The 27321-nt window shown below is 42.5% G+C and overlaps 1 protein-coding gene across 1 annotated transcript in view; it reads left to right on the plus strand.

Annotated features, from left to right (window-relative positions):
• Window positions 1-1052: 1052 nt before the first annotated feature.
• The window catches only part of KLB (klotho beta), a 46766-nt gene continuing 20497 nt past the window's right edge, over window positions 1053-27321 (plus strand). The window contains exons 1-3 of the mRNA XM_030565149.1: window positions 1053-1790; window positions 20400-20910; window positions 27021-27289. Coding sequence (XP_030421009.1) covers window positions 1053-1790; window positions 20400-20910; window positions 27021-27289 — 1518 coding nt within the window. The remainder of the gene's footprint in view (window positions 1791-20399; window positions 20911-27020; window positions 27290-27321) is intronic.

The following is a 27321-nucleotide window of genomic DNA, read 5'->3' on the forward strand; positions in this document are numbered from 1 at the left end:
GGTAGAATGGGCAAGGCTAGATGGATGATTGGGCAGGGAAGGGGGAATGCACATCTTCCTTCCTCAAGGCCTTCTAACTTTACCCAGAAAACATAAAACAGCACCATTTCTAGATAGATCCTTCTGGGAGTCACAAGGTTCTTACTGGCATGGGGCTAGTGTGACTCCAGTGGAGCCAATGGGGAGCTGACAGATTAGAGGCGGCACCTAGGATCTGCCAGGTTTGGGGACAGACTGTGCATTCTTTTCTGTGGGAGGGTAAACTACCTTCCTCTGAGTAGACAGTGTGAGAAAATCTCCATAAGGAATTCATGGAGAGTCTCACCCCTCAAAAAAATAAAATAAAAAAAAAAGAGCCCCCTGAAGCTGTTAATATGGGAGGGGACAGTTTGACCAAGTGAAAGGCAAAAAAATTTTTGCCTAAGTTTAACAAATTGTAATTAAAAATTTGTCCTGTTATAATATATTGAGTTAAAAGGTATAACCCTGGCAAAAGTAACAACAAATACGTATTGACATGCCCTCTTTTCTGTTCATTATTATTCTTGTTATTATTGTATTGTTTGTTTAGCATTGACAGTGTGCTCCTTAATGGGATAATGTAGTCTGAAATTTTTTTCTATATTTCCTTGAAATTTATCTGTATCAAAAATAACTGATAGTCTCTCAGTGTCTCCCCTCTCCTAGTATGCTGCCATTTTGGTGATATAGCATTAAAATAATAAGTTCGTTCACAAGTATTTATATTATTATATAGGTAACCTATTTTCCTTCAATAAGAACATGACATAAGTGTCCCAATGACTACCAGAAGGCCACCTCCCTGGAATTACGCTGCTTTCTGTAACCCATCCTAGGTCTCATAGTTCAAGCTAATCATTGACAGGGCTTTTACGATCACAAGCTTTTACTGAAGCTTTGATAAGACACTGCAGCAGTTAGTGGCAAATAAAGGCAGGCTCTGCAGCAGGGGACTCTAGGGAATGAATGGATTTTCTCCAGCACCAGTGAAAGAAATCTGACTTTTAACACATACACTATAGAAGGACATAATGTGTGGCCAAAGACTGAAGAGATCTGTTGCTTTTTGGGCATTTGTTTTCATAAGGACAGTTACCGGGCTTGCCGGAGAAGGAAGATCTGTATGGAAAAAGGACCTTAACTTCAGTCCTGTGAATGGCACTCAGATGTTTCTGTATGACACTTTCCCCAAAAAATTTCTTTGGGGAGTAGGTACTGGAGCATTTCAGGTGGAGGGCAGCTGGAGGAAGGATGGAAAGGGACCCTCAATATGGGACCACTTCATTCACTCAGATTTCAGAGATGCTGCCAGCATAGATGACTCCAGCAGCAGTTACAATTTTCTGGACAAAGACTTGTCAGCTCTGGATTTTTTGGGAGTTACTTTTTATCAGTTTTCAATTTCATGGCCAAGGCTCTTTCCCGCAGGGATGATAGCAAATGCCAACGAAAAAGGACTCCACTACTACAATACTCTCATTGACTCTCTAGTCCACAGAAATATTGAGCCCATAGTAACTCTGTACCACTGGGACTTGCCTTTGGCACTGCAAGAAAAATACGGGGGGTGGAAAAATGAATCAGTAATTGATATCTTCAACGACTATGCAACTTTTTGTTTCCAAATTTTTGGGGACCGCGTTAAATACTGGATTACAATTCACAATCCTTATTTAGTTGCCTGGCATGGGTATGGTACAGGTATGCATGCACCTGGAGAGAGAGGGAAAATAGCAGCTGTCTATACTGTAGGACACAATCTGATCAAGGTACAGTACAACCAGGTCTAATCTTAACAGCTCCAGTTCCAATATGGAAAGTAGCAGGGAAAAAACTATAACTGGCATAAAAGAGATCTAGGACTGTTGAAATACTAAGAAACAGTCTTCTTTTGTTTTTAATATTTATTTTACTAGTCACATCAGCCATTCAATCACTATTTAGTTAGTTAGTTAGTTAGTTAAAGCAACAGTTTACTACTTTAGTTCCATTACTATTGTCTGCAAATTATGGTTATTCAGAAGCTTTCTTTCACAGCCTTTCCATTTAGTCCAACAACAGCTGTTGCTCACATGTCCTGATTATTATTTTTATTTAAACCAAAGTTTTCATGTTTGTATATTTAACAAATTCTTCCAGTAATAGAGTTTATATATAAATAATTCATCCCAGCGTGGTAAAATCATATTGCAAAGTATTTGATAACTACTGATATAGCAGGTTTACCAGTTGTATTTATTGTTTGAAGAGAAACATCCTCTATCAATATTTAAGAATTTTAAAATGACATTAGCCCTGTATTACTTTCAGCTCTTTAGTTTTATTTTATGTTATTAGCAGTAGTCTTCTCATGAATTGCACACCCTCTGGGCTCAAACCTACCCTCACTGACTTCAGTGGATGCAGGATTAGACCCTAAATTTGTGTGCTGTAATATACATCTTCATATAAGTTTTTGCCACTGTTTATTGGAGAGACAAAAGTTAGGAGGAAGAAGACAATGTACCAGGTTACAAGTAGTTAAAGTGGGTTATATTTTTAAAATAACAAGTGTAGGAGAGGTCCAGAATAGCATCCATCAGTACCACAAAGGAAGTAGCAAATGCTTTGAGATTATTTCAGTGCATAGAAATGCTAAAAAAGGGTGCCTGTCCACATGCTTTATGTGCCCTTGATATAAGTTAAAAATGCATTCTAAGTACTACAATTTGAGATGATAAAAGTTAATGTCAAGGTCATATTTAGCACTTTTCATCAGTAGATCTCAAAGTTTACAAAGGAGGTCAATATTATTATCCCCATTTTACAGATAACCCACAGCAAATTCCCATCCTACTCTAACAGTCTCCCACCATTATCATTACAGTTCACCCCAATACTAACATATATTATGAATATTATTCATATAGGATTTTCAGAAGTAACATGTTTTAGGTTGCATCAATTTTGTGTTTTCCAATTCAAGACATCTTAAAGAGGCTTGATTTTCACAGAGGGAGTGCTTAGCATTTTCTGAAAATCAGGGTCTGTTAAGGTATCTCAAGTTGAGTACCTAAAATTATTAGTCAGTTTTGAAAATATAGGACAAAAACAAGGTGAGTGTGGTGTGAATGATGTTGCCATCCTGGTCATATAACTTAACTATTTAAAAAACAAAGACTAAAGTGGAACTGGGAAAAAATAAAATACTAAAATAAAGGAAAATAAATTATATCCATGTCCAATGACCTCCTAATTAAAGAAATGCACAAAGTGGAAAATAGCACTGGTGGGTTGTATACATTTATTATGGCCAGCCATATTCAGCAACCCATACTCACCTTGAGTGATACATTACATGGCAGAAAGCTTAACTGAAATTAATTAAACTACTCACACAGTAAGGTACTACAGGATTTGAGGAAGGTTATTGGAATCTGGCCCTAATTAAATTTAGCACCGTTTGAGAAACAGTCCTGAATGCATCACTATCAAAATAATAAAATATTGAAATATGGTATCTATGTGTTGTGGGCACCTCTGAATTTTGCCACCCATCTCCCCAAAAAAGGAATTTGAACTGTTGGATTTGGAACCTCATCCAAAGCCCATTGAAGTACATGAAAAGACTTCCATTGACCTCTGTGGGATTTGGACCGGGGCTTTGGTGGCAGATGTCCATACCAAAACCTCATGTTTAGACTGAATGTTGATAGGACTACATTCCCATGCCACCCGAAGCACATTAACAAATCCACCCATGATAAGTTAATCAGAAAGAACTGGTTTAGAATTGTCTGGATAAGCTAATCTGGCCACTATAGTATTTCATTCTTCTTCCTTTTCCTTTATGCTGCTTTTCCTGATGAGGGTCATGGCGGCAGCATGAAGAGTACAGAAGACCAAACCTCCCTTTCCTCTATGTTACTTTAGGGAAACCACTGACTAGCAGCTGCAGAGTTCTTCTTTGGAAATATATGGAGTATCTTTGTATATCTCTCTCTGTATAGAATATAGAATACAGTATATACTGTTGTTTTATTATATTGCATAAATAAAACATATATGTATAATAAATATTCAAGAGAGGGAGATTTTATACAGAGATACTCCATATATTTCCACAGAAGGATTCAGCAGCTGCCATTCAGTGGTTTCCTTAAAGCACTGGCTCTCAACCCTTCCAGATTACTGTATCCCTTTCAGAAGTCTGATTTGTCTTGCATACCCCCAAGTTCACCTCTCTTAAAAACTATCAGTACTTGCTTACAAAATCAGAAATAAAAATACAAAAGTGTCACAGCTCACTATTACTGACAAATTGCTTATTTTCTCATTTTTACCATATAATTTTAAAATAAAACAATTGAAATATAAGTACTGTACTTATATTTCAGTATTTAAAGCAATATAAACAAGTCATTGTCTGTATGAAATTTTAATTTGTACTGACTTCACTAGTGCTTTTTATGTAGCCTGTTGTAAAACTATTCAAATATCTAGATCAGTTGATGTAACACTTGGAAGACCTCTGCGTACCCCCAGGGGTACATGTACCCCTGGTTGAGAACCACTGCCCTAAAGTAATAATATGGTGGCCAGATCAGTTCATCCAGAGAATTCTATACCTGTTCTTTCTGATTGACATACTTCCTGGATGGATTTGTTAATGTGCTTTGGCTGGCATGGGAATGTAGTCCCAACAATGTCCAATCAAATAGATATGTGTTAGCTTTGAACAAAAGTCTTAGTTTATTGTAATTACCTGTGCAGCACTCAACTTTGCATAAATTAATCATAGTTCCCTTTACAAGAGCACTTTTATGTATAACTTATATAACCTGTGTTGAATCTCACAGAATGACAAAAATGATTTAACAAGCCATAAACCAGAGGTTGTCTGGACTTTGGATTATTTTATCTATTCTCTGAGAGATCTGAAAGCTGCTGTCTGTGATTTTCTCCCTCTTGCAGAAGGTTGAAGAAATTTTTTCTTATTTGAATTGTGGCAACAAATGTAACTATCAAACTATGGAAGGTTTGAGAACAAAAACATGATATTCAGACTTTTGGGTTGGTTTGAGGAAATAGTGAATGCAGCATAGAGCCAAAAAGCAAACTGAAATGAAATGTGTTCTAGAGCCATAGATAGAGTTGTGTGTGTCTCACTTTGCCTATCTGGAAAGGAAGGACTGCTAGTTATATTCTCCCTTCTAACCCAAATCATCTGAAATCACTTCTGCGTGGGGATCCACCTGCATAGCTGGGAGGAGAATAGTTGATACATACATGCATGGCACACGAACAAGAAGCTGTTGTAAGTTAATACAGATGGAATCTGCAGTAAGTAACTAATATTCTTCCCCTTGCACAGTTTGCAGCCTCTCTGGAGGGAGCGTCACTGGCAGCCAAAAGTCAGAGGAGAACCCAGCCACACAGCTTCTACAAAAGCCAGGCTATTCAGGAGCCACAGAATACAGGGAAGGCTGGGCAGCTCACACACACAAAAAGAGGTCTGAGTGGATCCATGAGTTTAGGGGGCAGAAGCCCAGCTTCTTCTATAGAGGGGGAAAATAGCCCAGAATGAAAGAATTAAATGGAAATTTGAAATTCAAACTCATGTTTCCACTTCCCTATATCCACTCTTACATAGAGGGTAATATTTTATTTTGGTTGTTTTTGAGGGCCTGAGTCTGATACCATTGAAATCAATGGCAAATTTGCTATTTACAGCTTATAAAGTACTTTAGGATCCACTTAGATAGCAGGATCTATTCTACTGCCTAATTGTTATTGTTAATATAATAAGATGCTACATAAAATCTTATACCACTTGGACAGTGATGGGCAGAGTGGGGTCCTTCTCCCTTCTGCAGATAAAGGAGATCTCACTTCACAAAAGCGTAATACACCTCTACCCCATTATAACGCCATCCGATACAACACGAATTTGGATATAACATGGTAAAGCAGCGCTCCGGGGGGGAGAGGGGGCTCCATGCTCCAGCGGATCAAACCAAGTTCAGTATAACGTGGTGAGATTTTTTGGCTCCTGAGGACAGCGTTATATCGAGGTAGAGGTGTATAAAATCAATTAATGATTCGCCTTAACTTATCATGAGATATGTAAGAACCCGACAAAGGAGACTCAAAGATTATGAACTAACTCCTAAGAGAGCCATTCTACAAGAGTAGGGAAAGACGACCTCATGCAGAGAAAGTGAATGGAGTTCTTTAATTTTTTTTTTTAATCCAATTAATCTGGCAAAATGTAAAGGAGACAGAACAGTGTGATTCCAATGGAGTTATACCAGGGATTCATCTGGCCTGTGTTACTGTTTTCTCTGGGTCTGATAACATTCCATCTGTTGCTGTCCTTTTTTGCTCCCTTTGAGATTGGTGGAGATCACAGAAAATACAGGGTCGGTTCTATCTGACATTCCTGCTTGGAACCTGTGCTCTCTGGTTAGTTCTGCTTTTCCTGAGTAACAATGGGGAGGGGAACATTGTAGAAGAAAAATTATTCCCAGATCCAGACCCTTTCCTCCTGCGAAAAGATCATGAGAGGGGTCCCCCATAGTAAGGAAATCTCCACAAAGATCTTCTCATGGACACTTCTTCACATCACCCTTTCTATGGAAAAGGCAACAGGGCCCTTCCCCATACCTGGTGTAGGGTGACCAAATGTCCCGATTTTATAGGACTGTCCCAATTTTTGGGTCTTTTTCTTATATAGGCTCCTATTACCCCCACACCTGTCCCAATTTTTCACATTCGCTGTCTGGTCACCCTAACTTGGTGTATCCTTAGGAATTCATGAGAGATCATCCATGTAGAGACTCAGACCTAGTCTGCTCTTACATAGTTAGATTGATATAATTTTTATCAGGGCTGTGAAAAATTTAGAGCCCTGAGTGCCGGGGATAGGTTGACCTAACCTTCAGTGTAGACGTGGCTAGGTTGAAGGAAGAATTCTTCTATCAACCTAGCTACCACCTCTCAGGGAAGTAGATTAACTACATCAATGGAAAATCCCCTTCCAACAATGTAGGAAGTGTCTATGCTATAGCTCTACAGCAGCATATCTGCAGCACTGCAGCTGTGCTGCTGTAGTGCTTGTAGTATAGACATAGCCTGAGTGCCCTGGCAGCTTGCCCCCCACTCCTTCGCAGCACCCACGCTACCAGGAGTTTCCCAGAGCGACTGCTGCCTTTGGGACTTTTGGAAGGGTCTCCACTGAAAAGCCCCAGGCTTTATTACCTTTCCAAATTAATTTTCACAGGGGGAATAATTTGGGTCTGCACCATATCCACCTAGATGCTCTTTACCCGCCCCCTTGCTCCAGAGAGACCTCCACAGGATCCAGGAATTAGATATGGTGCCACAGAGAAGGAGGGAGGTTTGTGTGTGTGTGGTGAGTCCCCCCCAAGCATGGATCTAGGCAGGGAAATCTGGTCCTGCTGTTTGCTGGAAGAGCTTGGCATCAGCTTCTCTGTTGGAGAAACTTTACAACAGATTAATAGTTTTAAATTAAGTGCCAATGATTTTGTTTGCCTGTGTGAAATAGTAATCGATTCTTTTTCTACCGAAATGTAAATGTCGTTAAAATCTAATAGACATTTTCTTTTCAAAGAGATATTGTCATAGGCAATAGGATATATACAATCATCATATAACCTGCTATTAAAAAGAACAAATATTTAGAAATAATTGGGAAATAATGGGAAAATAAACATTTCTGTTGCAGAAGGATGACTCTGGAAACCAATTCCAGATCCAGATCATTAAAAATTAAGACACAGTCTGGCATGGGTTCTGTGGGCCAAGACAGGGATCTGCAAAAAGTAAGAGCCAAATATTTAAATATAAGTGCCTACAGTTTGGCATCTACATCCATATTTAGGCATCTCAGTGAACTTTCAGAGGGGCTGAGTTGGCTTGCGCTGAAATCAAAGAAGATGTGGGTGTGAAGCATCTCTGAAAATCAGGCCACTTGTTTAGGTGTGTAACTTTAGCACAGCCAAGTTTGCAGATTTGACCCTTGGGATTTAATCACTTCTCTCCTAGGAGGACAAAATCCATCCATAGTTATCAGGGCATCTAGGGCACATTTGATAAGCTTGTCTTATAATAGTTAAAAACTCTTGTTTCTAGCACTTAGTTTACAGAAGTTAATATTACAAAACTAATAATACATACGTGTGTGTATATATACATGCTATGCAATTGCATAAGACTTTTTAAAGTTTTAACAACCCAGTTTGTTTCATTCCCTTTTTTCTTCTCTTTTAAAACATTGTTGTTTTTTTTCCAACCAGTGTTCTGATATGTAACAGAAGGACAAAGATTCCTTCCTAGAGCCCTTATTCAGGGAGGTGTGCAAGACGCGAAAATTTGGTCCAACTTCAGTCAGTGGAAGTATTGTCATTTACTTTAGTAGTACTGGGATTTGGACCTAGCTAACTATAATACATTCTCACTTGATCCTTTAGTTCTTCCTGTTCTCTAGAGGGAAGCTACATCAGATCAAACTCCCTTACCTAAAATATCAATATTCAGTACTCATTTGCCCTTACATAGCACTTTACACTCAAGGACTTCACAGTGCTTTGCAAAAATTTTACTTCTCTTAAGTATTTCTAATGCACCTGTTACTGTGTGATCTAGGAACCAAAATCAAATAACGCAAACATCAATAAATTAAGCTTCATAGCACCTCTGTTATTTATTCAGAATGCCAGCTGTTTGGGGCAGGGTCTGTCTTTCATAGTTGTATGCACAGTGCACAGTCCAATGGGGTTGTGCCATAATGCAAATAATAAATTATAATAATATTTAAGTATTATCTATGTTTTATAGTTGGGGAAAGAGAAGCACAAAAATGTTAAGTAATTTATCCACGTTAATTGAGTGGTAACCATCTGAGCAGAGAACAGAACCTGAAGGTTTTGGTCTGCTACTCACACCACTAAGCATATTGCCTCCTTCATTGAGAAATGCAATCTTAAGCCTTGATCCTACAACCTGCACTGTCCAGGTGGACTCCAATACTGACAAAGCGCCCATTAACTTCAAAAGCAATATATTATTATTTTTATTTCTTAAATATTAAGAGCCCTGGGTGATAAGACTATTTCGTAAGTTTCTGAACACACAGATTCAGTTTGTCTGTTCCCATATGATTTGTTTAATTCAACTTATTTTCCTTAAATTGCTTGGAAATCATTTAAATGCAACATATTCAACATACTACACATTTAATAGTAAGAGCCTGGAGCCTCCACGCTGTGCTGGAATGGGTCGAACTCTCCACCTGTGTAGAGCCCCATTAATTAAAATGGGTTTCTACAGAGGCACAACCATTCAGCCATGTGGAGCAGCTTGGCAAGATTAAGGTTCTACCACTACTAAACATGTAGCATCTGTCACTGACAAAAAGCTCCTTGAACTGAAATCTAATCAATTTTGACACACATTTGCCTTTCTTCCAATATGAAGTCAAACGGTATGTCTATGCTGGCAGAGTTACATCGCCAGCAGTTACAGCGCCACTTATTGCTGAAGGGAAACCACTGTTGTGTGTTCACACTGACAGCTGCCTGCACAATAGCATGTTCACACTTGTGGCCCTTGCAGTGGTATTCGGAGCAGTGCACTCTGGGCAGCTATCCCCAGGACCGGCGCTAGGGGTTTGAGCGCCCTAGGTGGATGGCAATTTCGCCGCCCCGCACGCTGGTCTCCCGGCTCCACTGGAGCTGCTGCAGTGGTGCCTGCGGAGGGTCTGATGATCCGTGGCTCCGGTGGAGCTGCCGCAGTGATGCCTGCGGAAGGTCCACCGGAGCCACGCGAGCAGCCGACCATCCGCAGGCACCACTTTGGCAGCTCCACCGGAGCCGCCTGCCACCCCATCCGGCAAAACGGCGCCCACCATTTATTCTGGCGCCCTAGGCGATTGCCTAGGCTGCCTAAGTGGTAGCACCGGCCCTGGCTATCCCACAGAGCATCTCTTCCTCTTTTGCCGCTAAGAGTTGTGGGAAGGTGGAGGGGGCTTGCAGGGTATCCCGGGTCCTGTCTTGTGATGCATAGCTTCGCATCTCAGCAATCCCTGTGCTACCGTCCTCATTTGGCGCCATCTTTCAACAGTTTGTGTACTGCACACCCTGCCTCTTCAGTTTGCAGGAATGGATCCTGTGCTGTTCACCAATATGCTGCTCGCTCTCACTAACATGTCACGAGTGACAGTGGAATTATTCCTTAAACTACAAAGGCAAGAGGAGTTCGACATTGATCTTGCTACACATAGTAGCTACGACACAAGATTGCTTATGGCATTTATGAAGGTGCTGACTGCAGTGGAACACCGCTTTTGGGCTTGGGAAACAAACAGTGTGGTGGGATCACATCGTGATGCACGTCTGGGATGACAAGCAGTGGCTGCAGAACTTTCAGATGAGGAAAGCCACATTCATGAGACTGTGATGAGCTCGCCCCAGCCCTGCGGTGCAAGGACTCGAGAATGAGAGTTGCCTTGTTGTTGGAGAAGCACATTGTGATTGAATTGTGGAAGCTGGCTACTCCAGACTGCTACCGATCGGTTGCTAACCAGTTAGGAGTGGGAAAGTCAATCGTTGGACACATGTTGACAGAAGTGTGCAAGGCCATTAATCGCATCCTGCTGTGAAAGACCGTGACTCTGGGCAACGTGCATGACATTGTGGAAGGCTTTGCACAAATGTGGTTCCCTAACTGTGGAGGGGTGTATATTCCAATTCTGGCACCAGACCACCTAGCCACCGAGTACGTTAATCGGAAGGGGTATTTCTCTATGATACTGTAGGTGCTTGTAGATCACCATGGATGTTTCACGGACATTAACGCAGACTGGTCCGGAAAGGCGCATGACACAAGCATCTTTTGGAACACTGGCCTGTTCAGGAAGCGGCAACCAGAAACTTTCTTCCTGGACCAGAAGATCACCATAGGGGAAGTCGAAATGCCCATTGTGATCCTGGGAGACCTTGCCTACCCCTTAATGTCATGGATTATAAAGTCATAGACGGGGCACCTTGGCAGCAGCAAGGAGTGGTTGAACAACAGGCTGAGCAAGTGCAGAATGAGTTGAGTGTGCTTTTGGCCGTCGAAAGGATCACTGGTGCTGCCTATATGGGAGGCTGGACCTGGCCGATGACAATATTCCTATGCTTATAGCCATGTGCTGTATGCTCCATAATATTTGTGAAGGGAAGGGTGAAAGCTTCACTTGGGGCTGGACCAAGTGGGGCTTGGACCTCCAAGGCTCAACGCCCGGAAGCTGAATTTGAACAGCCAGAGAGCAGGGCTATTAGAGGGGCACAGTACGGGGCCATAAGGATCATGGATGCCTTGAGGCAGCAATTTGAAGCTGAAATTTGTTGCTGTGCTCGGGAGTGCAGGGCTTGTAATGCTAGGAGGTGATTGTGATTGGTTCAGATGATGATGATCTGTGAAGGTTTAAGAAAATTGCCTGTTGCTTTGCAAGGCTCTGTTTTCTTTCAGTTAATGGAATAAAGATTGCTTTCAAACCAAAAAAAATTCTTTTATTAAAAAACAGTAACTGGAGGGGAGAGACAAACAAACAAACAAAAAAACACATTGGAACTGTGGCGGATGGGGGAAGGGATGGTCCCAGGAGGAGGTGGGGTCCCAGGATGGTTAAAGATTTGTGTATGTCTAGGTATCCTATGCAACCTTGTCCTTTGGAGTATAGTGCAGCGGGTACTGTACTTCATCAGAGCTAAACTGCAGAGGGACAGGTGTTGAGTGCAGTGGCTACTGGGAGTCCACAGGGCTGAACTGTGCCGAGGCAGGAGTGGAATGCAGCAGGTACAGACTGGAGCCAGGAAATTGATAGTTGTTTTGGCAGTGTCTGCGGGGCACATGGGAAAAAGTTTTGCGATGGCAGCTGCAGGATGGCGGGCACGGAGCTGCTTGGTTTGCAGTGCTAGTAGTGCCTGGAGTGTGTCCTCTTGGTGCTCCATAACCTTTAAGAGCTGCTCTGTGGCTTTGTTCTGGTGTGCCACATTTTCCTTTCAGTCTCTCTTCTCGCTGTCCCGCCACTCCTTCAATTCTTGTTTTTTGGCCGCGGAGTGCATCATGACATCATGCAGAAAATCCTCTTTAGTTCCTCATGTCTGCCTTCTAATTCTGCGCAGCCATTCAGCCGGCAATAACAAAGAGGGAGGCTGAGCTCCCAAGGTCATATCTGAGAAGCCAAAATGCAACATTTTACAGAAGCAGTATTGTTTGCAACACTACACTGATTCAGTGCTTTAAAACACAGTCACTGTTCACATACCTGTCCATAGGCTGCAGGTTACATGGGCTCGAGGTGCCCGGGCTCCAGGAATATTCAGGGCCGGGTGCCCTGCTCCAGCAATATTTGGAGCTGGGTCTCTCCCCCGGCGCTGCCTAGATCGGGTCCCGGCCCTCGCAGGTCTCCCCCCACCGCCCCGCTGCGTCCCTGCCTGGAGCGGGTCCCGGCCCCCGTGGGTCTCCCCACACCACCCCGCCACGTCCCTGTCTGGAGCGGGTCCTGGTCTCCGCCTTCCTCCCCTCCCCCTGCGTCCCCCCTCTGCCGCGTCCCTGCCTGCTCTGCTCCTGCTGCCAGAGAATGGCTCCCAGCAGAACTGCTGTCTGCTGCCCCAGGATCCTAGCGCCTGCCATCCGCTAATGGCAGGGCAGGCTGCCCTTACCCTGCTCTTCTGCCCTAGCCCTGAGCCTCTCCAGCGCCCCAAACCCCTCATCCCCAGCCAGAGCCCTCATCTCCCTGCACCCTGATCCTCTGCCCCAGCCCTAAGCCCCCCTGCAGCACGAACCCCTCATCCTCAGCCCCAACCCTCATTCCCCTGCACCCTGAGCCTCTGCCCCAGCTCTGAGCCCCCTCTCATCATGAACCCCTCATCTTCAGCCCCAACCCTCATTCCCCTGCACCCTGAGCCTCTGCCCCAGCGTGCACCACCTCCCCCTTCCTACACTACACCGCTAGCCGAGCCTGCACCCAAACTCCATCCCAAAGCCTGCACCCCTCCCCCCCTCCTGCACACCCACCTCCTGCCCCAGTCCAGAGCCTGCACCCAGCACCCAAAATCCCTCCCAGAGCCTGCACCCCTCACCCCTTCCTACACCCCCACCACCAGCCCAGAGCCTGCACCCAAACTCCGTCCCAAAGCCTGCAGCCCTCACCCCCTCCTGCACACCCACCCCCTGGCCCAGCCCGGAGCCGGCACCCACACCCAAACTCCTTCCCAAAGCCTGCACCTCTCCTGCACCCTAATTCCCAGCCCAGGACCTGCACCCCAGACCTCCCCCCTGAAGCCCCACCCAGAGCCTTAGGCAGGTGGAGGCGGAGTTTGAGGGGGCAGAGTTGGGGGGGTGGGTTCTGGGCACCACCAAAATTTCTACAAACTTGCCTCCCATGCACCTATCACTAACTGGCTGACCTCAGGCAAACACACATGAGCCACAAGATCCAGGGGCAGGGGAAATCAGTGTTCCAGGACCATACTGTACACTGGGCGCATGGCTTCTGGGGAGAGCCAGTATTGTAGGGGGGATCCTTATAATCATTACTGTCCCCACATTTTCCACAGGCTCTGTTCATTATGGAGGATATCTCGCTGCTGAGGGTGAGCAGGGAATCAAGGGAGGGTCTTCTCCAAGATTGTGGCTTCCACCCTGGCCCTTATGCAACTCACCTGTGTGCAGCAACAGTCCCCACCCACCCCCACTAGTGACGCAGAGTGGCACAGGAAAGACCCTTAATGGGGCAAGAAACAAAGCATCTCTGCCAAAGAACCTGCAGCAGCAGATTGCCCAGTATCTCCAGGAAAGTTTTGTGGAGATCTGAGGCAGATTCCCATGAGAGGGAGTCAATCAGCACCCTGTTCTGCCTCTCAGACTAGGCATGTGGTGGTATGCACATCATACAGACACAAGCCTGCTTTCTGCAACCCTCCTGCCCCCAACAACTCGCTTCAGCAATTCTCAAAATCAAAGCCACTTACCAGGGGCGTCCTCTCCTGTTTGCACTTTGCCAAGGTCCAAGAGCTGTGACTGGCTAGCCTCCTCTGGGGTAGAGAACAGCTCCTGGCTGGATGCATCTCTGAACCCTGAGTCATCCTCTGCCTCTGGGTCCCCATCGCCCTCCACATCCTCGTCCAAGATTTCCTCTTCCTGGCTCAGTCCACTTTTGACTGGCACATGAGTCACCAAAGTATCCACAGTGGCCTTTGCAGTGGAGGTGGGTTCGCCACCCGAGTATTGTGTCCAGCTCTTTGTAGAACTAGCAGCTCGTGGGTGCAGCACCGGAATGGTGGTTTGCCTCCTGCAGCTTGTGGTAAGTGTTCTGCAGCTCCTTCACTTTGACCCTGCACTGCAGGGTGTCCTGGTCATGGTCCCTTTCTGTCATGCATCATTAAATCTGTCATAATTCCTATGGCTGGAGCACAGCTGGGACTGGACAGTGTCCTTTCCCCAAATGCTGATGAGGTCCAGCTGCTTGGCATTGCCCCAAGTGGGGGATTGCCTGGTGCGTGGAGCAGGCATGGTCACCTGGAAAGATGTGCTGAGACCACTGCATGCGTCACTGAATAAACAGGAAGAGGACTTTCAAAATTCCCAAGGAATTTAAGGGGTGGGGCTCACAGTTGGTCACCTGAGGGCAGGACAGTAGAGTTCAAACCGATGACTAGACAGGTGAGAACTGGCATTTTGGGACACCTCCCGGAGGCCAATCACAGGGCTGTAATCAACCAGAGTGTCTACACTAGTACCACAGCACTGTAGCCCCTGCTCAGAAAGGTGTATGTCTCTCGTCGGCATGGTTTTTTTACAGCGCTGCAACTGCGCAGTTTGTGGCTTGATAGTGTGTACACCTCAGGGGTTACACCGCAGAAAGCTGCTTTAATGTGCAGAAACTTGCCAATACAGACAAGTCCTAATATTTATAACTAATGATACATTGAAACGGATGAGTGTGAACACGCCCTTCATTAAGTGTAGCTGAAAGAGACAGTTAAAGAGGCCCAACCTACTATAAGGCATAATGAAATCTGCCCAAAATCTAGCACCATGTGGGTGGAGGGTTCCACGGCTATTGTTCTGAGTAGGTGAGTGTGGATTGTGTATGTGAAAAAGACAAGCTGGAGTGCAGACAAGAAACTGAGGGCATAGCTACACTTGCAGATGTAGAGCGCTGGGAGTTTCCAGCCTTCGGAGACCGCAGCAGGGAAAACGTTGCGTAGTGTTTACACTCTCCGCTGGAAGTGCACTGGCGTGGCCACATTAGCAGCTCTTGCAACGCCACAAAGAGCAGTTCATTGTGGTAGCTATCTCAGTGTTCAAGTGGCTGCAACGTGCTTTTCAAATGCGGGGGGTGGGGTGGAGTGTGACAGGGAGTGTGTTGTGTATATGTGGAGAGAGAGAGAGAGAGAGTGGGTTTTTTGGGTGCTGAGTGTGTCACAGCAGGCTGTCTTGTAAGTTCAGACCCCTCTTCCTCCCGCCTCTCTCTCACACACTCACAGCAAGCAACATTCCACACCAATGGCTTTCTTTGTCCCAGAGCAGATAAGCATGCCAGCTGTCAGAAACAGAGCTTTAAAAGGGGATATTCACATTCTTATAGCTGATTCCAAAACAATGACAAGATTGGCCACTTGACTTAAGGGGATGATGGGACATTTCCAGAGGCTGGTCGAAGCATAGTAATGCAACACCTCGTTCACACTGACGCTGGGGAGTTTCAGCCGAGGCGCAACAAGCATTATGCTTCTCGTGGCGGTGGATTACCAGGAGGGCCAGCTCCAGACACCAGCACAGCAAGCTGGTGCTTGGGACAGCCCATGGAAGAGGGCAGCCCGTCTGGGTCTTCAGCGGCAATTCGGCAGCAGGTCCCTCGGTCCCTCTCGGAGGGAAGGACTGGCCACCGAATTGCTGCTGAAGAATGAAGCGGCGCGGGAGAGCAGCTGCCAAAGTGCCGCCGATCACGGTTGTTGTTTTTTTCTTTTCTCTTTGCTGCAAGAGGTGGCAAAAAAGCTGGAGCCAGCCCTGGTTATCAGGAACACTCCAGAGTTCAGGCGCTGTAAGTGCCTTGCCAGTGTGGACAGGTTGGGAGTTAGGGCACCTGGCGCGGTGTTAATGTGCTCTAACTTGCAAGTGTAGCCATGGTTAGAGAGAGACTTAGAGACCAAAAAGGGAAAACCAAGCAGCATCTGGAAGCAGTGCATTTCTGGGAGAAACACAGAGAGAGGTTCTAGGTTGGGGATGTTGGCGGAAAGAAGCTTGGATCTATAAACCAATTAACCTTTTGTTTTTAGTTCCTCCTGCATTTACAGAAGTAGGACTTTGTATATTCCTGGTAAATAAACAAGATTGCTTCAGAGAAAATAGTAGACTCTATTGTCAATTTCTACTGCCAGTTAGAACAACCAACAACCCCTGAAACTCAGGTTTTGTCTACACTAGCTCTGTTGTCGACAAAACTTTTGTCAGTCACGGGTGTGATTTCCCTCCTTCTCCCCCTCTACCGACTGACATAAGTTTCACCGACAAAAGCGCCGGTGTGTTCGTTGGGGATGGTTTAATTATGCCTATGGGAGAGCGCTCTCTCGCCAGCATAGAGCAGCTACACAGGAGACTTTACAGTGGCACAGCTCTACCGCCGTAGCTGCGCTGCTGTAAGGTCTGTAGTGTAGACATAGCCTTAGACTAGTTGCTTGTTGTGTCAAAAAGAGGTAACAAATATCAGAAATATCATCTATCCAGTCAGGTTCTTTGTTCTGCCTCTTTACAGTTTCAAAAAGAAAGCAAAACACAATAACTGAATAATTTTTGTTAAACCAATTTTAAAAAGTCATGCTTGTATTTTTCATTCTAATTCTTATTCTAAACTGTTCATGCCTTTTGTGCACTAATGTAAATTAGCATCAGCAGTGATGCTTTCTTCTCTGCTGATTGCCAAAGTGTTTAAGGAAAATAATCTGACTATAACAAATCATATGGGAATAGATGAATGAAGGCCTCAGTCCTACAGTGAGTTTGCAGGAGCAGCCCCCTGCACCTGCACAAGGTTCAGTGTAGGATCAGGGCCTTAGACAGCATGGTAAAGGACTTACAGAACATGATTATCAGACAGCGATCTGTAAAGCTAAGAAATGAATACATATAACATTGCTTTCCTTATTTTATTAAACAGGCTAATGTAGACTAAGCATTCTTAATGGGTTTATATTAACTAATTTAACATTGTATTTGACTTCAAGTCCATTGTCTGTTTGCTACATTCATATCAGGAAAATGTGCTGAAATTAATGTCACATGCGCCTAGAATAAAATGCACAGTATTGATGTTACCTCCATTGTGTACTTAGCCTTGATGTTTAGCCTTGATCTAAAAGGCAAATGAAAGATTAGGTATTAAACTCTAACTGAAAAAAGATTAGTCAATATTTACTCAAAACAGCCAATGTTTTGTGTGATCTAACTTTTAAAACTGATATTTATTTTATGTTTAATCCATAGCGCTGCAAGACTGCAAAATGGCATTATGGATGGAATCAATTTATTATTTATATAACACCTATCGGCAGATTTTAATTGCTTTACAAACATTAATGAATCAAGCCTCACAACAGTCTCCGATTAGGCAGATACTGTTGTCCCCATTGCACCAGTAAAAACTTCTAGTGTCGGCGGGCTAAGCCGCAATTCATACCAATGCAGTTTACCCCTGACTGAAATTAGAGTAAAGCTGCACCAGTGAAAATCCTGGCTTATAATGGTTTTGCCTATCTAAATTAGGGGTTTAACATCAGTAAAATACACTGGTAACTGGTACCAGTGGCTGAAATCCCCAGGGTAGACAAGGCTTTTGAATAGTAGTAGCACATTTTTTTTGTTTCTAGCCAGCCTTCTGAAAAATCATATGCATATAATAAATTCTCCATCATTGCATTTTACCATGAACCACTGCATTTTAGCTGTGCGTTATTTTTTAACATTCCCTTTCTCTCCATCTCTACATATAGAGATGTGTTTACACTGTTCTTATGCACTTAATTTCATGGATAGTGTCATGATTCATAATAGTGAGTATACACTGCCAACTTCTGCAGGCATTTTCTTGTAAAATGTTGTAAAAACAACTATTTTTAGTAATAACTGTGAGTGAAGATAGTGTTTGAAAAAGGTGTCAGACTGACTGCAATGGAAATTGCCACAAAACATGTACTAAACAGGTCAGTGGCAAAGCAAGCCTTCCCATACTGTCCAACCCTGAGCTAGAGGGACACCTGGAAGAGAGTAAGGCCTAGTCTATGCTAGAAAATAAGGTCACTTTAACTACGTTGGTTAGGGCTGTGAAAAATCCACACTCTTGAGGCAGCATTGTTAAGCCGACCTAAGTCCCCATATAGACACAGCACTAGGTCAATGGAATAATTTTTCCATTGACGTAGCTACTGCCATTTGGGGAGATGTATTACCTACGCCAACAGGAGAATCCCTCCCATAAGCTTAGGTAGCATCTACACTGAAGTACTATGGTGACATAGCTGCAGCAATGGAGCTGTGCTCCTGCAGCATTTTAAGTTTAGACAAGCTCTAAGAGAGTAGTTTGGTCTATATTCCTACCTACACATTGACCTCTCTGCCAAGGGTGCCAGCTAGCATCAGTTGTGATAGTGGTTTTTGTGATATCAATGAATAATGTATTGTAGATGTGATATTCTCTAACTGGAATCTTAAGAGAACACTGACATTATATTAGACTGTATCTTTAAATTTGCCTCCTGAATACTGTTTTGCTGACTTCCCCATTTAGCTACGGATTCTGCATTTCAGAGATTAATGTTAAGTTTTATCAGTGTTTCTAAAGATAGACCTTGTATCAATGTTATGACAGAGAGATGGTGGCCTTGGACAACCATAAAACAGCTGATATACAAGATTTCACTGAACTGTCTTCTCTAGTGTTCTTTAACTTACCCAAGCATTTATTTGACTCTCATACCAGTCACTTTGAGTCTAGCAGTGTGTTTTGTTCCAAAATAGGTGTCAAATATCTGACATTGTTTAACGAAAATTACTTTGTTTCTAAGCAGAATTATTTTGTTTGCTAATTATGCCGGTTTAACTCAGAACTATAAGAGTTTCATATCTGTTAGTATTTTCTCTGCGTGTAAACAGTGCAGTTTTTTTCAGAGCAAAGTAAAGATCCACACTTGAGAAACAAAGTAAACGCAATTATCTGGCAAACTCCTTTATCTGAGTAGAGGTCAAATGCCTTCATGTATGTCAAATCCATTGGAAAGACCCTCCTTTATCCAGAACTGTGTTTATCTGAATAATTTTCATAGTCCCCATCTGACTCAGATAATATTAAATTCTCATATATGGTTTTTCATACATAGATCATAGACAAAGTTTGATTATATTCATATCTTATTTAAATGATGAACATGGAATGAGTTGTCATGGCATATTAAGATCATCCTGGTACGTGCTGCATAATATGCATCTTTCAAATGTGATCACATTCAGAAAATTGACTTAAGGTGCCAGTGTGCCATTTGATTGCCATTGAAGTAATTAGTAAAACTCCTACGGACTTCAATATTGTTCCATTCTGAGTGCTACTTATGTATCTTCTGAGCCATATCTTGTTACTTTACTGGTAAAACCAATATGATATTACTTCAGTACTGCAGAGCCAACATGCATGAGGAAAAAGTTGCATTTTGTTTTGCCTCATACCTCATGCATTGTCAGATAAGTTGTGATTACAGAAAGTTTAAAGCAGGGATGGGCATGAACCACAATCCTGGATCAAAACTCCTCCAAACTTTGGGGAAGTTGAAATCTGAGTCCAAACTTTGCAGCTTGGGCCTTTCTTTAATTATTAAGGTTTACACACTGAGCAAAACTTACCTCTATCAGTGAGCACTTATACACAGAGTTGTTGCCCAATTAAGTGAAGAGTAGACCTGTTGAAGTGTATCCCAAGAGGAGCAGGCTAACAGGAATGATTTGTGTGCCCAGCAAATGATTTGTATGCCCAGGTATCCCTCAGGTTGATAGGATAGTAGTCAGATAATGCTATCTCATGAAAACTAATTGGAGACTCCTAACTCGTGTAACTTTTGCTAAGGAGAAAGACACATTAATTACTGATATATTTAAAATCTCAACATTATTGAGATTAGTGACTATATTCCAACAGTATAATTAATGTACCTGTCTGTACCTATGCTGTTCATTAATGTTGCTAAGAGACCACTGTAAATCACATTATTATATAAATGCCTTATGACTTTTAGAGAATCAGAATTTAATGGTGTGTTTTGTTTGTTTGTTTTGCTCATTAGGCTCATGCAAAAGTTTGGCATAACTACAACACACGCTTTCGGCCACATCAGAAGGGTTTTTTGTCAATAACCTTGGGATCCCACTGGATCGAACCTAACAAATCAGATGATACTTTGGACATTAATAAGTGTCAGCAGTCCATGGAGAGAGTGCTAGGATGGTTTGCCAAGCCCATTCATGGGGATGGGGATTACCCAGAAGAACTGAAAAATAAATTATATTCTTTTCTGCCCAACTTTACTGAGGCTGAGAAAAACTATATAAAAGGAACAGCTGACTTCTTTGCATTTTCCTTTGGTCCTAATAATTTTAAGCCTCCAAACACACTAGCTAAAATGGGACAAAATTTGTCACTCAATTTGAGGGAAGTACTGAATTGGATTAAACTGGAATACACCAATCCCAGAATCCTGATTGCAGAGAATGGTTGGTTCACTGACAGTCATGTGAAAACAGAAGACACCACAGCCATCTACATGATGAAGAACTTCATTAATAAGGTTTTACAAGGTTTGTATACAAATTCAGTACTTTTAAAACATTCAGTGTTTCTTTAAAGGAGATACTGTTGGCTATGTTAATTGTTAGTAATTATTTGTATTGCAGTAGCACCAAGTCATGGGCCTGTGGCTTATTGTGCTCAGTGTAGTACAACCACAGAACAGAAGATGATCCCTGCCATAAAGAGCTTAGGCCCAACATTTAGGCTTGGTTTAAAGAACACTTTACAAAACAATATGAGTAGGAAGTCTTGTTTGTTACATTTCTTTCAACTCAAACAGTGTTTATTTTTATTTTACGTTACCCTGTACCATTGGAAATGTTACTACATGAGAAGCAAACAGTAAAACGCCTACTAGCAAAAGTTAAATTGACAAGTCTAGGTTCATTATCTAAACTTTAAAAAATGCAAAAAGTAAATAAATGGCAGAAATGGTAATGATTCTTTAGCTCTAACGTGCATTTAAAATAATAATTTCTGTGTTACAAGTTTCATCTTGATAGTGTCCCTTTATAAGGCCTAAGTAGTGGAAAACTTTCTGAAGGTTAAAAGTTTGCATTCTGTATTACATGTAAATAATGATAATAATACTTAATCCTGCTACAAATTCAACATTTGTTTCCCCTGTCCCACACATAGTTTTCTATTTTTCCTCATTCTGTTAGTGACACCTATTGGTTTTGATAAGCAACAGTAGCACAGATTTTTGCAGACAGAGTCCTCTGTGTTGGCTGTTGTTAAATGTAGCATGTGACATGCCACATTAAAAACATAGAATGACTCAAACCCAAGAATTTGCCTTCCCGTAGAAAGAGTGCTAGCAGTCACTTATGGCAGCTGATTTGCTGAGTCTTTGAAGTTCAAGACATACTGTGTAATTCCATGAGGGAAAGAAAGAAAGAAAGAGAGAATGGTTTTAAAGATACATTTTGATACTGGGGTAAACTTTCAGCTATATTAAACTTAAAGATGGCCCCAAATCATAAAGTTCAAATATGCATCCAGATCCCAACTTTCATAACATTTGAGAATGTTAAACTCCAGCATTATGGTTTAAGCTATTATAGGTACCATGTAGATACAGCAGCAAAGTTCAGGTGCAGATCTGGACTTTGAGATGTTGTCTCTGTTTTAAAAAAGAATCCACTATTTGCTTGTCATAAATTACTAATCACAAAAGAAACTTGTTTGAACAAAACATATTTCACTCTCAGCCACATTCCTGTCCTACTAGATCTTGTAGTGAATTTTGTATGGCTGAATTTGACATCACGATTACTTCTATCAACAGATTTCATAATACATAATCTTGTATTTGTGACATCCTTCTAGAAGCAAACTGATGTAGACACTGATTTATGAGGGAGACTATTTTATTTGGATATGGTACCAAACAACACTACAGACCTCTATCCAATGAAAGACACTGTTAGCAGCCAAGTTCTCAGTCTGCAAACAAATTTTATTTTGTAATTTAATTTAAATCCATTTGTTTATTAGGTTTAGGGAAAAACTATTTCAGGTTCAGACACTTTTCCACTCTGTAACTGATAAGTGCACAATAAATTTTTAAGTCGTTAGTCCAGTAACTTGATGTCTTTAGACATTTAAAAATAAAATTAAGTCCAGATGCAAATCTTTTGAGTAAAAAAAGTGATTATGCTGAAATTTTTAAGGATGTCTACACATGGTCAAACAAGTGAGCAGAACTAGATTGTGTTCATTTATAAAGGTTTCGCTATGAAGAGCTGGCAATGGGAATAGTTTGTAGAGCTGCTTTTCAGAAGTACTTGGTAATGTTCAGACAATAGCCAGTTCGGAGGAATTGTGAGGGGAGAGGGTAGAATTGTTTGATTATGCAAGGTGCCTCACCTTGACTTCAGAATATAAAATGGCCTCCTTAACAACAGCCTCATTGTGATGTTCACTCATCTTTTGCCTAACTGTGAATAACACCTGGAACACATACATATTTTACTGATATATTATGGTTTCAAGAGATAATATGAAAGACTTATTCTATGGTAGATCAGACTGGATAATTTTTACCCAAAATTAGCACCCCATATAAGCCAATAGTATGTAATGGGATAGCTGCTTATGGCAGCATAATATAAGAAGCTGGATAATACTTTATACCTGCTGGTTCAAGGAAACTGGACCCTCTGAAGTAAGTGCAATTAGAATTTGACCTTATTTTTTCAGTAATGTAGTGCCCCTTCATTTTTCAGCCTAAGATAATTAAAATGTTTTGAATCACTAAAATATAAGCTGTATATAAGACATCATTGCAAGAGGACTGGCTAATGTATAGTGTACCAGGACACAGTGAGGAATGCAGCATTTGGTAGTATGTGGCAAGCCTGTCAATGAAGCAAGAGGCATATCACATGCTGTCCCTTTGGCTGAAGCCTAACACCACAACTGCATGATAAAAGTGTCCGAGTCTTGTTTCCGCTACATCTTCTACCACTGTCAGAGCTGTACCAGTAAAGTTTACAGCTTTGATTTTTCCCAGTATAGACACATGCATACAGTTCTGTGCTATATGCATAGCATGTCTAGAAAATTGATGCTTTATATTTTTTCTGCTTATATCTGTTTGTAAATCACCTTTAACAAACCCTATGTTTCCAATATAAGTTGATTGTCAGATACTTACTAGAGATAAAGAAACAATAAAGAGAAATAAGAGGCAAATGAAGTTAAATAATTAAATTAAGTCCCAGGTGGTGGGATGAGGATGTGAGAAGAGGAATGAGATGTTCCTTAATGGCCCTTTGGTTGAGTGCTGGGAAAACTAATTAAGTCTGATGTATCCATTCATGTTGATTCTTTCCATGCTTCACTTGCCTCCACTTGTCTCCTCTTCTTGCTTTCACTTCCAGACTCAAATTCTTCCCCCAAAGGGGCTTCATCTGCCATTAGGCCTTATCAATCCTTATTTCCCCTCCAGGTGCAGAATATAAAACTAATTGACCCCTTCTGGCCCACATTAAGCTACTCAGAGTTTTGTGGAGTGGACACACCATCTCAGGGTTCCACAGGGTTCTGGCATTCACACATAAGCTATTTGTCTTTACTTTCAACGCTCTTCACATCTCCCCTTACCTATCGTCTCTCATTCACTATCGAGATGTTGACTCCCATCTCGGCTTGGCCAATGATGCCAGCTTCCCTCACTCACTTGTTACATTTTCAAACAACCACCTTTGTGCTTTCTCCCATGATGTCTCTCACGTTTGGGAGAAGCTCCCTGTAAATCTCTACAAAGCTATCTCATGATTTTCTTTCTCCATGATGTCCACGCTGAAGCTGCCTATTATGTTGACCAGTTTTGTCTCATTATTTCCTTGTACTCCACTGTCTGTGATCAACTGTGTCTTGTTTTATACCTAATCCAATCTATATTTTTGTTCTGTGTTTGTACAGTGCATAGCACAGTGCGGTACTGGTCCATGATTGGGGCTCCTAGGAGCCAGAGTAATACAAATCAATAACAACATGCAGGAAAAAAGTCTCAATCTTGAAGTTGTGAAACAATGTCACAAGAGGACACCAATATCAAAGTAAAGTTGAGACTGTGTGTAACTCAATGCTGTTCTAAGAAAATGAGCAAAATGTAGTGTTGGATAAGGATGGAATACCTGCCTTTATTTTGAAATTCCTGACTTTCATGGCTTTGCTTCCCCTTTACAGACCTTGGATGAAATCCTGGCTGCCCTGGCGTCATTGCCAAAATTCCCATTGATTTCAATGGTCATCATTTCACCCCTTATTTTGCAGCCAATCCTTACATTAATATATGATGTTCTTGTGTATTATTTACTAATGAGAACATGTGGACTGGGAGGCTAAAATGACTAGTAATGGAGTACAGAGCTTTTCTTCCAGGTTGCCAGTTGTAATGTAGCCCAGGCTGATAGTGACAGAAGTTGTTACCATCTAATGGCTGTATGGTGTCCTATAAAAAATTAGTCTGGAGGTATCCATGCCATTCCCAGTAAGTCAGTGACCACATCAGAGAAATCACCCCTACATTTACTCCTGGGGGAATTCTGTGCCTCTGTGCATGTGCAGAATTCATGTCCCCTGCAGATTTCTTTGTTTCCCCATGGGGCTCTGGAGTGTTTCTGGGGCAGATCCAGCCCTTGCTTTGTGTCAAAATTGGGTGCAGCCTTACTGCCGAGTCCTTGTCCCGGAGGCGAGAGGAGGGCCTGCAGGATGATCTCTCACCTCCAGTCAGCAAGTGGCCTATGTTCCCCACTGCCATGCTGGTGCCTCCACATTTATTTACTGACAAATAAAATGTGCATAAATTTGAAAAATCTTAAAATATTGTGTGCCGAATTTTTATGGTTTTAGGTGCAGAATTCCCTGAGGAGTACACATTTGGCACTAACTGGGAATCTTTTTGTCAGATGTAGCAGGAAGGCCCAGGACTCAATGAGACTGTACACTGAAATGCTCTTTCACTAATATCTGTAGTGCCTCCACTCAGAGGCCCAGTAAAATGGTGTGAAGAAACCTGTACTCTACTGCATGTGCTGTTATTCTGTGAATTATCTATCTAGCTTCCTTCACAATCATTAAATTCACACACATTTAGGCTAGGTCTACACTAGCACTTTTGACAGTAAAACTTTTGTCATTCAGGGGTGTGAAAAAGCACACTCCTGACCAACAAGTTACACCAACAGAAGCACTGGTGTAGACAGCGCTACAATGGCTGGTGACGCTCTCCTGCCAACATAGGTACCGCCGCTCGTTGGGGGTGGTTTAATTATGCTGACGGGAGAGTTCCCTTCTGTCAGCATAGAGCGGCTACATGGGAGACCTTACAGTTATGCAGCTGCAGCGGTATAGCTGTGCTGCTGTAAGGTCGCTAGCGTAGACATAGCCTTAATGTTGCAGACTATCACGTGAACAGGGATTTAAGAGTAAATAGCAAAGACGTTTTAAATACAGTTATGGAAGTAAAAAATGTGATAGAAACACCAGTGACACTAATTAAATGAGACACTATGCTTACGAATTAACTATTGCAGGCCTGACTTCTAGCTGCGCCGTCTAATTTTTCAGGTGCAGAACTGAACTTGCAAGGCCTGAAGTGCATCTTAAAATCAGATTATTTCGTTTAAATCATTTCATGTTTGTAAAGTGCACAAATGCTGCATCCTAAAATATGAAAAGTAAGCATGTTACTACAGTTATTTAGGGCTGGTCTACACTACATTGCTCAGGGCTATAAGAAATGTCATGCCCTGTGTGATGTAATTAAGCTGACCTAAGCCCTGTTGTAGACACTGCTAAGTTGGCAGTATTCTTCCATTGACCTAGATATCACCTCTCAGAGAGGTGGATTTTACTACAGTGATAGAAGAAACCCCTCTGTTGCTGTAATATGTGTCTGTACTATAGCAGCACAGTCGCAGCACTGCAGTTGTGCCGCTGTAGCTTTTCTAGTGCAGATACACCCTTAGTTTCTTAAAAATATTTTTCTAATTGCTTTGATAGTGGAAAAAAAGCTAAGATATTTAACAGCATGTATGTATATATTGCCATGGTTTTGCTACTTGTTAGAATGGGCACATACCCTCATGAGTGATTACGTAGGCGCTGAATTGGTGGGTGCTCTGGGGCTGGATCACCTACGGAAAAAAATAGTGGGTGCACTTCTGATCAGCTCCTCCCCCCACAACTCTTTCACCTGCTGGCAGGCCCCGCCAATCAGCTCCTTCCCCTATCCCCAGCGCCTCCTGCCTGCTGGTGATCAGCTGCTCAGTGGCATGCAGGAGACACTGGCGAGGAAAGAGGAAGAGCAGGGGTAGGAAGAGGTAGGGGGAGGGGCTGAATAGGGTGGGGTAAGGTTGGGCGGGAGTGGAGCAGGGCAGGAAGAGGTGGGGCTGGGGTGGGAGTTTGGGTGATGGGGTGGAGTGGGAGTCAAGCACCTCCAGGGAACTCAGGAAGTTAGTGGCTCTGAGTGATGAGAAACGGACAGTTTCATAATAGACAACACTCTTTACTTTGTTATAATGCATGTTCATACTGTAAATCACACTGCAATTATTAATAATATTTTGATATACAACACATTTTATTTATTTCTCCTATGCAGCTATTAAATACGACAGAATAGATGTGTTTGGTTACACAGCCTGGTCTCTTCTTGATGGCTTTGAATGGCAACATGCCTACAGCACTAGACGTGGATTATTTTATGTAGATTTCAACAGTAAACAGAAAGAAAGGATTCCAAAATCATCTGCACTGTATTACAAAGAAATAGTTCAAGAAAATGGCTTCTTTCTGAAGGAGTTTACTGCATCTTTGCAAGGTCAATTTCCCTGTGACTTTTCCTGGGGTATCACAGAGTCCGTTCTTAAGGTAGGCTTAATGTACTGTAAACAACAGTTATT

Source organism: Gopherus evgoodei, chromosome 5 (assembly GCF_007399415.2).
Source record: "Gopherus evgoodei ecotype Sinaloan lineage chromosome 5, rGopEvg1_v1.p, whole genome shotgun sequence".
NCBI classification, from domain to species: Eukaryota; Metazoa; Chordata; order Testudines; family Testudinidae; genus Gopherus; species Gopherus evgoodei.